Source organism: Arachis ipaensis, chromosome B04 (assembly GCF_000816755.2).
Source record: "Arachis ipaensis cultivar K30076 chromosome B04, Araip1.1, whole genome shotgun sequence".
Taxonomy (NCBI): domain Eukaryota; kingdom Viridiplantae; phylum Streptophyta; class Magnoliopsida; order Fabales; family Fabaceae; genus Arachis; species Arachis ipaensis.
The window spans coordinates 14015350-14029763 of NC_029788.2; the positions used below are offsets into that span (position 1 = coordinate 14015350).

Below are 14414 nucleotides of genomic sequence, written 5' to 3' on the forward strand. Positions count from 1 at the left end.
TGAGGAATTTGATTTTGAAACAGAGGTTGATTTGGCTGAATTAAAGAAAGGGCCATCTTATGTTTGTTTTTTACTTAAGAAAATTTCGAATGTTGATAAAACGAATGATTTGAAACATAAGGGTGGAAAAAAGTATAGTTTTGATATTTTAAAATTAGACCAAATATTTGATATGTTGCTTAAAGATAAACAGATAATCTTGCCAGAAGGCAGGATTTTGCTTTCGATAAAAGATTTAAAGGAAAAACCTTATTGTAAGTTTCATCAAGCAACTAGCCATTCGAATAATAATTGTGTCTATTTCAGGGACTTAATACAAGAAGTAATCATGGAGGGAAGCTTGAAATCGATGATGGAAAGAAAGAAATAAAGGTTAATTCTGATCCCTTCGATGCTGGAGCTAGTTTTGCTTAACCATATTTTGGTGTTAATATGGTTGGTTTCTCTTATGACTTTGATACTGCTCTGGGGGACTTCGAGTCTAATGTTCGAGCGATTTATCTTGGAGTTGGTGATAGGTTGTTGGAGTTTTTAATGCAACAAAAATTGAAATATCGGGATGTATCTCAGTGTCCTCGATGTAATGCAGTCTTTGATGATAAAGCTGCAGCAATTTTTGAGAAAGAAAGAATGAAGAAAGAATTGGCTCATAAAGAAGAGCATGTTCGACAGAGACACCCAAGTCGAAGAGTAGAGGGACAGAGCTCTGGTGTCTCTCAAAGAAATCTTTCTACACCTTTGAGCCGTTCACAGGATTTAGGTGTCCAGTGGATACGAAATTGCCAAAAATTTCGTAATAGAGAAGCTTAATACAAGCGTAATCCACAATGGGGCCATCAAGGTCCCCCTCGAGGTCGTTGTCCTTATTTCCGAGGTCTAGCCAAAGAAAATCATAGAGGAAAGGGGTAGACGTCAAGTACCAAGGGTGTCTCAGAGTGACGAAGCCAATGGAATAACTCCTTCTGTTCATTCCTGGGTAGTATTCCCAGCTGATGGGGAAACATACTCGAAAGAGATTCGATCTCCTACCAAACTTGATAAAGGAAAGGCTGTGATGATATCCCCAAAGGTTAATAAAGAGAAATATGCTGATTTAGATGAGGAGTATTTTGAAGAAGGCGATGATGAGATGGTGAGCACTATTTCGATAATCCCAACTGAGTATCTGGGAGAATATGAAGGGAATCCGTGTGAAGACTATGATGTAGAAGATGAGGAGGTTTTCTCATTCATTCGATACGAGGATGAACCAGGCTATTTCCAGAGGCTTACTGAAAAACAAAAATTTCATCTTCGTCCATTGCATATCACAACTTCTATGAGTGGAATCAAGGTGAATAAGGTTTTAATTGATGGAGGAGCGGCAATAAGTTTATTGCCAGAAAGAATGTTAATGAAGGTAGGGAAGCATCATGATGATCTGATCCCAACCAACATTTTGGTAACTGAGTATACTGGAGTATCTACTCATGCAAAAGGGTTAGTGACTCTTGTGTGCAAGGTGGATCTTCTTATCAAAATACTGTCTTTGTGGTTGTATCATCGAAGGCCAGTTATAATGCGTTATTGGGACGTAATTGGATCCATGGTGTTGGAGCTGTACCATCAACCGTGCATCAAAGTGTTCTTTTGTGGATAGATGAAGAAAAACCCAAAGTGATCAAGGCTGATTCGAGTTTATATGTTGAACAACTGCATGTTGATTTCAAGGTGTATAATAATAAACTAAAGACTTTAAATGTCAATAGGGAGCTCAACTCATACAATTGTGAAGGTTATTTCTTGACTTCAGAGGGTCTGAATGTGAGACTCCATTATCCACAACTTGATGTTCCTCCAACTGGTTGGGATTGTTAATCTGCGTAGGTGGTGGTTCGAAGACATCTCTTCATGGATAATGAACAAGATGTCTCGAATAACCTTGTAACTTTAAATAATTATATAAGTAGTTTTCATTCCGTTAAAAATAAAGGTGATTCTTCTGATGAGGTCAAATCATGTATGAATTTTAATTCAGTATTTTAAATTAGTAGGACAGATTTAATTCTTTCAATCAAATTTAGTCATGGTTTAAGTTCATATTATTTTTCTATTCATGATAGTGTTATCAATCAAGCTACTATTGATATAGCCAAATCCCATTGTACTGAAAATGATTCAATTGTTGATCTAGTTAATAATAAAGTTTGTTTTATTTCAAATGAGCCTATTGATTTATCCTTTGATTGCATTTATGATTTGGAGCCTTTAGGTTTTGAAAAATATTCACTAAAATATGATGACGTTATAAAGGGTTTCGAATCGCAAGATCCTCTTGAAGAAATTAATTTAGGATCTGATGATGATGTTCGACTTACTTATGTTTGTAAGAATCTTGATGAACCATTTTGAACAAAGTTGTTAAGACTTTTAGTTGAATATAAAAATTTTGTTTGGGATTATCATGAGATGCCTGGTCTTGATCATTCTCTTGTAGAACATCGATTAGCATTGAAATCATTTGCTCGACCAGTGAAGCAAACTCCTCGAGGTTTTGCTCCTGAAATCAATCAGAAAATTAAAGAGGAAATTAAGCGATTGATTAAAGCAAAATTCATTCGATCCGCTCACTATGTTGAATGGGTATCGAATATTGTTCTAGTAATGAAAAATAATGGAAAGCTACGAGTATGTATTGATTTTCGAGATTTAAACAATACTACTCCAAAAGATGAATACTTTATGCCCATAGCAGATATGTTGATCAATTCTGTTGCAGGCAATAAAATCTTAAGTTTTATAGATGGTTATTCGGGATATAACCAAATCTTCATTTCCGAGGAGGATGATGTATCGAGAATTGCCTTTCGATGTCCTGGGCATTAGGGACATATGAATGGGTAGTAATGCCTTTTGGTTTGAAAAATGCTGGTGCAACGTACCAACGTGCCATGAATACCATTTTTCATGAGTTTATCGAGAAGTTCATGGAAGTATATATTGATGATGTTATGATTAAATCGAATTCGATTAACCAACATCTCGATCATTTAAAGCAAGCATTTATCACAATGCGTAAAAAAGGGTTAAAAATGAATCCTTTGAGGTGTGCATTCGGTGTGTCTACAGAAAATTTTTTGGGGTTTATTGTTCATAAGAAGGGAATTGCTATTGATCAAAATAAAGCTAAAGCAATTCTAGATTTTCCCCCTCCTAAGTCAAAAAAGGAAGTACAATCTTTTCTTGCGAAGGTTAATTACCTTCGACGGTTCATATCAAAACTTTTTGGCCGAACTTAAATTTTTGCATCTTTGGTTAAGCTTAAAGATGAATCTCAATTTGAATCAGTCAAAACTTACTTGTCCAAAGCACCAGTGATGGCAACGGTCTGTTCTCATGAACCTTTAAAGTTGTATATTGCAGCATTTACAAGTACTATTGGATCCATGTTGGCTCAGGATGATGAGGATGGATGTGAAAGAGCTATTTATATCTAAGTAGAGTACTAACCGATATCGAGACAAGATATTCTCCTATTGAAAAGTTGTGTTTGACTTTATACTATGCTTGTACAAAGTTGAAATGTTATATGGTTGCTAAAAATGTGAAAGTGATTGCACAGACAGATTTGATAAAATATATGTTATCTTATCCTATGTTAAGAGGTCAGTTAGGAAAGTGAATGCTTGCTTTAACGAAGTTCGATTTGCAATATGTGCCAGCCAAGGCTGTGAAAAGTCAGGTCATTGCAGATTTTCTAGTCGATCGACTAAACAATCTTAATGACCAGGAGGCAAATATAGTCGATGTAGTTTCCGATTGTTGGAAACTATATTTTGACGGTTCGAAACACAAAGATGGTACTGGAGTTGGGATTTTGATTATTTCTTCGGAAGGTTCCCCATCAGAATTTCTTTTTGGATTAAAATATCCTTGTTCGAATAATGTCGCAAATATGAGGACTTGATATTGGGTTTAGAAATGTTGATTGGTAAAGGAGCATTGGATGTTCAAATCCTTGGGAATTCCCAATTGGTTTTGAAGCAGTTATCTAAAGAGTTCAAGTGCAATAACGAGAAGTTACAAAAGTATTTATCGATAGCATGGGAGTTGTTAGTGTCTTTTGGAAAAGTGTCTCTAGTTCGCATTCTAAGGGTTCGAAATAAAATTGCTAATGAGTTGGCCCAAATTGCATCGAGATATAAAATACTCCCTGAGACGTTGGAGAAATTGGAAAAAGTTCGTCAAATTCTGGTACCCATCGAAGAAAGAGAGGCTTTGATTCTAAACGAATGGAATGATGATGATTGGAGAAAACCAATTGCTGAATATTTGAAAAATTCCAATATTTGGGTGGATTGAAAAATTAAATTAAAAGCAATGAATTTTGTATTGATGGCTGATGAGTTATACAAGAAAGGCATCGATGGTAGCCTTTCCAGGTGTTTAAGTCAATCGGATAAAGATATTGCTCTTGGAGAAGTTCATAGAGGAATATGTGGTACCCATTAGGCTGGAATGAAAATGAAATGGGTACTTCGACGAGATCAAGTGTATTGGCCCTCTATGATCAAAGACTGTATTGATTATGCGAAAGCATGTCAGGAGTGCCAACGACACAGAGTGATGCAATAGATTTCAGCCTCTGAGATAATTCCATTATTAATCCATGGCTATTTTGAGGATGGGCTTTGGATTTGATTGGAATAATACACCCATCTTCATCGAAGAATCATAAATTTATCCTAGTGGCAATTGATTATTTTACAAAGTGGGTTGAAGCTATTCCTTTAATAGAGGCAAGACAAAATGAAATTATTGACTTCATAGAGGAATACATAATTCATCGATTTGGAATTCCTCAAACCTTGAGTATTGATTAGGGGACTATGTTTACTGATCAACGTATTAAAAAGTTTACTGCCTCGAGAAACATTACTATGATAACTTCAACTCCATATTATGCACAAGCAAATGGTCAGGTTGAGGCAGCGAATAAAATATTGATCAATTTGATTAAGAAGCAAATCGGTCAAAAACCTCGAACTTGGCATGAGATTTTAAGCCAAGTATTGTGGGCTTATCGAAATTCACCTAGAGGGTCGACGAATACGTCTCCTTATAAATTGGTGTATGGCCATTATGCAGTGTTGCCATTAGAGATTAATCTTAAAACTTTAAAAGTAACGAGGCAAGACGATTTACCGATTGAAGATTATTGGAATGTGATGTATGATGAGTTGAATGATTTAAATTAAGAATGTATTTTAGCACTTGAGAATATGATTTATCAGAAGAATAATATTGCTCGAAATTATAATTGTTGAGTAAAAGAGAAGTGCTTTAGTATGGGAGAGTTAGTTTTAAAAGTTATTTTACCAATAGAAAAGAAGTCAAAATTTTTCGGTAAATGGTCCCATAATTGGGAAGGACATTTTCAGGTAATCGATTTGTATTCCGGGAATGCATATTGCATTAAAGATATTGATTCTGGCAATATAGTGAAATTGATAAATGGAAAATACTTGAAGCAATATCGATGCATAGAAAGTAGTATTTAGAGAAAAGTACAGATGAAATAAAAATTCAGTTCAAACAATATATCAAATTTTGGGCAAGTGAGGAGCTAATAGCTCCTTGAGTTCCATTCAAAGTTGAACTCTTTCACCATTGAGGGAAGAATAAGCTTCGACTTCATCATGCTCTTTGTTTTATACCCTGTCATATCTTCTGTTGATCTCTTCTTATTTAGTTTCTACTTTGCAAAGTTCTTTGAAGAGATCTTGTTTTTTTGTTGTGCTGCAGCATAAGGCCCTGCCAATTCAGCTTCTTTCTCCTGAATCCTGGCAAGTTCCCTTTTGAGTTCTTCTTTTCGCTTGTCAAAATAGGCTTGAATGGTAGTAGCTTGGGCAATTCTTAGGTCAAACTCTTTGTACGACTTTTGAATCGATTGGTAGACAACGCCCATTTCTTTTGATTCTGTTTTGATCTTTGTTGTTTTTTCTTTGGCTTCCTTTATTCTGTCTTGAGCGATAGAAAAGTTGTTTGAAACTCTGGTAAATCTTCTCACTGTGGAGGAAAATTCAGGTGAAACCTAGAATTCAAGAGAAGAACTCAAGATGTTAGATAAAAGGCTGTTCAAATCATGTTGTGCAACCCATTCGTCAGCAGTGTAGGTTAACATCCTAAAAAGAGAAGCTGATTGCTTGAGTGTTTTGGAGTTGAGATTTTCATGAAGATTTGATGTTGGTAAACCTTCAGTAATTGGACTCGAGGCAGGAATTTCTTCTTCTTGAGTGATTTTAGTCAAGACAGCTACTAGATTAGCCAAGTCAGCATCCTGAAGTTCGGGGGTAATGAGTAGGGTCTCTTTCGAAAGTTCGGGACCTTGTGAGGAAGATGGTTTAGTTGGTTTTATTGGACTTGCTATTTTTTGTGGAGAATGTGTAGTCTTTCTGGTTTCTCGAACAGGTGAAATGAGGGTTTGTGAAATCGGAGATTTGATAATGAAATCCGCATTAATAGGAGAAGAAGGAGGAGAAGTGTTTACAGCTTGAGGAGTTGGGGATTTTTCTTGGCTCATATCCACCAAGTTTGGTTCTTCGAAAATTGTTAGAAGAAAATTTGGATGGGATCAGCCATGATGATTGTTGGAATAGAGGAGTGCGATTCTTGAAGTTCTAATCCATGTTGGTCTCCTTGTTTTTTTAGACTGATTTATGCAATCGGTGAGGAAGGGATGGATCGAGCAGCCTCCACAACCTTTGTCATGGTAGAAATTTTTGTGAGTAAAACAATTCGAGATCGATGAGAAAAGTTTAAATCGAAAAATAGTTGTACCTGAGTAGATTTTCTTTGTTGGAGAAGTAGGAATGAGGAAGTCTCCGATGAATCTTCTGAATCTAAACTATCGAAAGATGTGGAAAAAAGATTCGATCGAGATAATTGTTGGTTCTCGTCAGAGGTGCTTTCACTTAATAATTGTTTCTAAATCAGAAATCGAACAGTAAATATAAGGTGTATTAAAATATATACAATGATCAAATTTCGTTAGGAAGAATCGATCAAGTGTTTACCTTTACAGGTTTTGAGGTTTTGGTTGAAATCTTCTGGGCCTTTTGTTTTGGTTGTCTAGGTTGTATTACCTGGAGAGTTTTTATTGAAGATTCTTTGATCTCATCCAAGATACGGTTGTATCGAGAGTAGTAATTGTTCCACCACTCGATGAAAGACTTAGTGATGAAGGCACTACGAACATAAGACAAGTGGGAATAGTTGCTTCGATGTGTCTGGTTGACTCCAAGACATCTTTGGATATCTTTTCTTGATTTGAATTCGAAATGACAGAGAGCATTGTGTTTTTGAGTGACAAGCGATGGAATAGCTTGAGAAAAGCCTATTTGTCTTGCGACATAAGGGGAGCATGGAGAGTTACCTTAAATTTCTTTCTTGTATTGAGGTATTCCTATCGAAAATACCTAAACAGCAAGAAAATTTACCCAAGTTGCACTTGCCACGTGATTTTCATCATCATTGGAAAAAATGCGACGTTCGAACCAAGGTGGTCCACAATTTCAACGTAGAAAATGGATAAACGTAAAATCCTCATTCTGAAAACTTTTGCAAGAGTAGTGAAAATACAGCCCAGAAGAGGTCTTCAATCGGAGTGGCATCCTTGAAGTTCGGTTGTAAAGGGACTAATTGAGAGCCTTCAATATGTTATTTCTCCGAAACGTTGCCCCCATCTTGCTTCATGAATTTTTCAAAAATAGCATTTAACCAGATTTGTAGAAGCCAAAGGGGACCACCCACATTGATTGAGGATTTGTTTCAAAGGCAGTCAACTAGGTGCCCTAATTGATCATATAAATTTCTCAAAATCAATTTGGCCAAGTTAAATTTGTGACCTTCATGAAGGCAGCCAATGGGAGGAATAATTTCTGCATCTGAACACTCCTCGAGCAAAAGATGATAGCATTTAGCCAGTAGTATAAGAAGGCAACACTTTTCTCAACAGTCATAAGATCGTTTTCATGACCCATGTGGTAATGAATGAAGTCATTGTAAGAGTTCTTTTGAACTATCTGACAGGTTCGAGTTGGTTTTGTTTCGAATGTTGCCTCAGAATAGTTTATCGAAAGTCCAGTAATGGCGGCAACATCGAATAGTATGGGCCCCACCATTCCGCAAGGAAGATGAAAATTATTAGTGGTTTTGTTCCAGAAACACAACACAGCCCCAATCATCCAGTGGTGTCTGGTAGGTGTGAAATGGGAGAGACAAAGAAGGTCGTAGATACCTTATGCCTTCCAAGCGTCACCTCTTGATGGTTCGAGGCGTTGATACCAGGAAAGAAAGTCAGCTCCTCGGGTGGTGATTTTTGGGTTGTTTCTGAAAGGTTTTTTGTGATCAATGAAGGGGGCAATGAAAAGGTCTTGCTTATTGAGTAAGTCTTCTCCTTCAACACCGGAAAAGACATGGGCATTCTTTTTGGTATGCTCCAAGGTTTGTAAAGGATCAACAAAATAGCAAGTTTTCTCATCGACAGTGAAAGGGATAAGAATCCTTTTGTCTTTAGGCAGATGTTTGGGATCTTCAATGATAATATCATTGAATCGATTCAAAACCTCCAAATCAAGTTGTTCAAAGGTTTCAGTTATGGGACCTTTGCCTTTGTCTTGGGCAGATAAGGTTTTTGGAGCAGAAGAAGAAGCCATTGGTGAATACGCGAAGGGAGTTCTGATGATTGATTTGTTTATGGAGGGAAAAATTTGCGTAGAAAGGTTCAGAAATGGCAAAAAGTGCTTAAAAAGAAAGGTGAAAATTGGGAGACAGAAAGTTAATGTTGAGTAACAATGAAAATTTTGTTAAGTAAAATGAAAGAGTTGTGCTGCCGTTTCATATTTCGTATTTTAAATTTTGAAATTAAAAAATTTCTTTGAGAAGGTGTGGTGGAAGGAAGAGAAATAGTTAATAGTGGGGCACGTGTCAGAGTGGGTACAAATAAATGAAAATTAATAAATTTCATTTAAAACAAATTAATTGATTATAGTGGCAAAGTTAGAGAAGATAGAATTAAGTGTTTCATTTTAAAATGTTGTCGAAAAACACATTAATCCTAAGGGGGCAATTTGTTGATCAAAAGTACTGAATTTTGAGAAATACTATATTCAAGATCTAAAGAGTTTGTATTTCAAAGAATAAAGCTCGTATCGAAAAGGGTTTTGTCAAGGAATGTGAAGCGAGAGTTATTCGACGTATTCAGTCGAGGAGCTGGTCAGTGTGCTTAGTCGAAGAATTAAAGTTTTTCGAAGGTTATTTTTAGCGGTTACTCATATTAGGCAAAAGGAGCGGGAATAGTTATTCGAAGACTAGCATGCGTCGGAGTTACTTTTGAATCTGATTGGTCAAAGATTCTTATAAATAGATGAAAGATCAATGAAGGGGTTGAAACTTTGCTTCAGAAAAACACTCAAGCACACTCACATCCTAAGGACTTTCTGAGTCTGCATTTGAGTCATTTTTTTCTGTAGGGTTCCTTCCACTATTTTTAAATTATATTCACATTTTCTGTAACCTTTACTTTTTCTACAAATTTATCTTTCAAGCAAATTTGCTCTTTCTGTTTTCTTTTAAGATTTAGCACTTTATTTTCGATTTCAAAGTCCTTTGATCTTGTCGAAGGCAATTTATTGCTTTATTTACCTTCAATGCAATTTCTTTCCATTCCAGTCAATTTATTTTCAAAGTTTATTTTGTTTATCTTTCAGATTTCCTTTTCTTTTATTTCATCGAAAAGATTTTTTGATGCACTTTAGAAAATTAGTACTCACAGATGAGTAGGTTTCGCTCCCAGACCACTAGATATCGAACCACTTCCGATTTGCTAAAAATCGATAAAATAATAATAATAAGACAACAAAAAAAAATTACAAAATAAAGTGTACCCCTCTTAGTATATATGAAGAGTAGTACATATAATAGCTCGTGTAGAAAGGATAAGTACAAAATTAAGTAATAACTAATCGTTAATAATTAAACATAAGTAAAAAATTGAAACACTTTAAAATGTGAGGCACAAAATCAAAGTTTTGGCTGGGTTATCTAATATAAATTTTACTATCACATGAAACAAAGGGGTTGGAAAGTAAATTCCAACCAATGAATGTCGGAGGATCTTTTCAATAAATAGTGCTTAGTGGAAGAATTCTATCCTTATATACATGTGTTCTTACATAACTAACTTCCATATATAACTAACAGAATTACCAGCTCTGCCAAACTAACTAACCACCACTAACTGTATTAAAAAGTTCTGACTAACTGAGTTTTGTTAAATATCTAAATACATATTGCTTATAGGGTATGGCCTAAGCTATATCAGATAACAGCACGTCGTCAAGACATGATGAAACAAATAAAGGTAGCAACAAATTCATAATTAAATTGCTTAGAAACTGTTAAAATATTTCTGCAGTAAAACATGATCTTGATGGATCTAATGTATAACATAACACCTGTTTTTTCAGTGGAGAATAACACTTGAATTATAGTATTAGAAAAAAGTTAAAAGAAACGATAACCTAGACAAGGGTCCAAAAGAATAAATGCATCCTGATCCGTACCCAGGAATTATGTGGTGAGTAGCAAACTCAAAGATAGGTAATTCTGTTAAAGCAGTCTCACATTCTGGTATTTTAGGTGAGAGCAGTCTATATGAATATCAACCACAGCGAAACAATTCAAGTCGGCACCACTCCACTTGGAATACCTGAATTGAAGAAAAGCATAAACCACACGACAATTATCCAAACGAAGAAGCATAGAAATACCGTTCGAATTTTTTCTGATGACACTTTGTTAAAGCAGTCTGTGTCCTCTGGCATGTTCTTTGTGCTGAGATCCTGTATGGTATACTCAATTATTTCACCAATCAGCTTCCTATAGTGCGGAGCAACATTGGAGGACTTGAGGAGATGAACTTTTGATTTTTTGAGGAAATTAAGAGCAATCTCTGCCTCCACAGAATTGAACTTGAAACCATCCAACTCACAGTCATCAATAGTTGAACCACTTCCTGTTACATCATTGGTAATTTCAGACAGAGTTGTATCCGTTGGAAGCAAGGTCATGGAAGGAGTTTCTTCCAATAAGGTCTGAAATAGAAACATCAAATATATTATCAACAATTTGAATCAGGTAAATCCTCCACTATATGTTCGTATTCCTTTCGTCAGAATCAAAACAGTTGCAATATGCCTAATAAGAATCGCTCTAGTGAAAATTCAACACATCTAAGAAATGTATCACATAAATAATTACACACAACATGCACACCGAAAAATTTTCAAGTCTGCTTAAATTACATTGAAGATCATAAAATTTTATGCACATAAAAGCATTGAACTATGCTTAAATTAGAATCTAATTACAGAAATTATCACAAATATTAGCGATAAATAAACAGATCTAAGAGTGAGAGTTGAGCCACAAAACAACCACACACAGAATATTTTCAAGTAAAACTTAAATTAGATAAAAGAACAGAAAAATTACGAAAACCGCTTATGAAATTTGCGTTTAAATAAAAAAGAAAAAAAAAAGGTAGAAATACTCAGATTCGAACTTACCTTAGCATCATCGTTGTGGTTTAGGTAGGAGATCTCAGAGATCGGTGAGGAGTCCACGGAATCCTCAGAAACGCAAGTGAATTCTGCATTCAAGTTCTTGCGGGTGATCTGGCTCGAAAGAGAAGAGACAGAAGAATGGAATGTGAGAAAAGGAAAAATGAAGAAGAAAACGGGGGAAATGCGAGCGATTAGGGTTCACAAGGCGTGCCTTACTAGATTTCTTGGAAGAGGGAACTTTGGATTTGGCATGGTGATTCTCTGCGGAGCGAGTAGAGAGAGAGAGCTTCAGTGGTGTTTGGAGTTGGTGATCCTTCATTTGGCGGGAGAAAGCTTTTCTGTGTGAAAGAAAACGTTCAAATCTTTTCTATTTATAGTAAAAAAACGATGGTTTGCATCAGAATGCTGCTACCCTTTAAGGGGATTATTGTCCAGTGGGCCATATACGCCGGATTTTCTTTTATTTTTTTCAAATAGGTGAAAGAAAGGATTTTTTTTTTAAATAAATAAAATAAACGTTTTATTTTCTAAAATAAACAATTTGTAACATTTTTACTAAAATACACCGTATCACTTATCTCGTTTATAGTATAAAAAAAATAAGAGTGCACGTATCACATTTATGCTATAAATGAGATAAGGTACAAAACACTAGACGTATTTATTTCATTTACACCGTAAATGAGATACATAAATAATTATAATGTTTACAGTGTAAACGAGATACATTATGACAAATTTTTCGCAACTATAAAAGGATGTGCAACCTTTTGTATTCTTTACAAACATCTCATTTCTTCATCTCCTCCGTTTTTCTTCTGAAAAATAAGCCAAAATGTCTAGTGGTGGTAGATATGTGGTTGTAAGTGTGTATCATAATTTTTATATGAGAAATAGTGACACCAGAATCATATTTGAGTGTGATAATCTCATTCTATTGTGCACCTGGCGAGTTGGTTCTTTGTCTAAATTGAAGAGTCTGATATTGAGTAGCGTTCGTGGTAGTGAGAGAAAAGAGATAAGAATGGTGGAGTAGCACTGATGGGAAATAGAGTTTTCTAGTTTTGTCTGTTTTGGCTCCATAGAGACGAGCATGTGTGGCTTATGTTTGACATTCATGGGAGAATCATGGTGGAACAAGTTATGTAGCTTTTTGCGGAGGTCGGTGATTTTGGTGGCAATGAATATGACCACTCGGATTTCGTACAGGATGACCCACCTCTCACATCCCCACTAATACACGTTGCGAGTCCAGTGGAAGACATGGATGTGGATGGTGAGGAATCCGACGAGTAATATGTTGCGAATAGCAACGATAGTGGTTCTTCTGAAGATGATAACGAGGAAGAGTTTGTAGCCGAGACGCCAGTGGAAGTATCAGTTCGGTATCTTCTTCCTGCCTTGTAACCAATTTCGGCCTTATCAGCTGTACCCAATAACTATCAGACGTTGGATCTAGACGCGATGTGCGAGAAAACTCTGTTTTCCAACACGGGTGAAGATGATTACAACTTAGACGGTGGTGTGGAGTTTAGGGTTGGCCACATATTTAAGATTATAGATGCAAGGATGCAGGACATGAAGAATTACAGCATCCGTAGAAGTGTTTAGTACCGAGTAGTGGAGTCGAACCGATTAAATTACCATGTTCTTTGCCGATAATATGCAGCTGGATGCCTGTGGAGTCTCCGTATTTCCCTCCGATAGAATTTCGGATATTGGCGAGGCCTCGTTTAACTGTGGTGTAATTAATATCATTTATCATTGTTATATTTTGTGTAAATGCCAACCATGTGTGTGTTATTTCATTAGGGAGGTGTGTAGGCCGTAGTGTTGGAGGAGCGCACACGTGTTTAGCACCAACTGTGTCTCAAGACCATCGACAGTTGGACAGCAGCCTCATCTGCCGTGTCATTCTGCCAATGATAAGTCCAACCCATCCGTCAGCATCGCTGTACTACAAGGTACAGTTAGACAAAGCTATCACTTCAAACCCTCGTATAGAAAGGTCTGGATAGCAGAACAAAAGGCAATTGCATAGATATACGGCGATTTGGAGGAGTCATACAATAAGATGCCTAAGTTGCTACAAGCACTGCAGAGTTGTTGTCCTGAAACAATAAAGTGCCTAGTTAAATAATTAATAACTAAATTAATAAACAGATACTTAATAACTATGTTTAAAGAAAAACAAACCTAAATAAACATCTAAATAACAAATCCATTTCAAAGTATGTCGAAAACCATACACTATCATTAAACCATTGCTAACAATATATTCATTCGCGTAACATATACTGCATACTACTATAAAAGTATCCTAAGTATGGCTACACACGTATGCTTTAACATAAACATAAAATAAAAAACAATACCAACTTCAAAGTCAGCTGCCCCAACAATGTGTCATGTCGCGTTCAGTCGGTTGATGTCCGCATCATATGCATCAGCATACGCCATAATCTCGTAGTAATTTGAAAATTTAGTTAGAAAAAGGTAAAAGTAGGAGAAAAGTTGAAGAAATTGATGTAATAAGGACTCAATAGGCGTTGTGGACGAAATACATATATATAGGCCTCCTCCACTCTTATAAATAAAAGTGCACGTATTTCGTTTACACTGTAAATGAAAAAAGACAGTTATACACCATGTGTACAAAAGTAATACGGCCACATTGTTTTGTGCCTTATCTCGTTTGCATTCTTATTTCATTTATACTATAAATAAAATAAGAGATACGGTGCATTTTAGTAAAAATACTACAAATTATTTATTTTAAAATATAAAACATTTATTTTATTTATTTTA

The 14414-nt window shown here is 35.7% G+C and overlaps 1 protein-coding gene across 2 annotated transcripts; it reads right to left on the minus strand.

Moving 5' to 3' along the window:
* On the minus strand, positions 10433 to 12081 carry LOC107637606. 2 transcript variants are annotated; one of them, XM_016341003.2, is made up of 3 exons: positions 11823 to 12081; positions 11610 to 11717; positions 10433 to 11135 (listed from the first exon to the last, which is right to left on the minus strand). In XM_016341003.2, the coding sequence occupies exons 1-3, from the start codon at positions 11856 to 11858 to the stop codon at positions 10722 to 10724; spliced, it is 558 nt and encodes a 185-aa protein (XP_016196489.1). In that variant the 5' UTR covers positions 11859 to 12081; the 3' UTR covers positions 10433 to 10721. The 2 variants fall into 2 exon arrangements, with proteins under 2 accessions (XP_016196489.1, XP_020976480.1); XM_021120821.1 differs by having other exon boundaries at positions 11818 to 12081.

Excerpts from the sequence above, each read along its gene's own strand:
- LOC107637606 (XM_021120821.1), bottom strand. The coding sequence starts at position 11,925 with ATGAAGGATCACCAACTCCAAACACCACTGAAGCTCTCTCTCTCTACT. Across the intron at positions 11,718-11,817 it reads CTTCCAAGAAATCTAGTAAG|ATCACCCGCAAGAACTTGAA; the intron begins GCACGCCTTGTG and ends CTTTCGAGCCAG. Across the intron at positions 11,136-11,609 it reads ACCACAACGATGATGCTAAG|ACCTTATTGGAAGAAACTCC; the intron begins GTAAGTTCGAAT and ends TTTCTATTTCAG.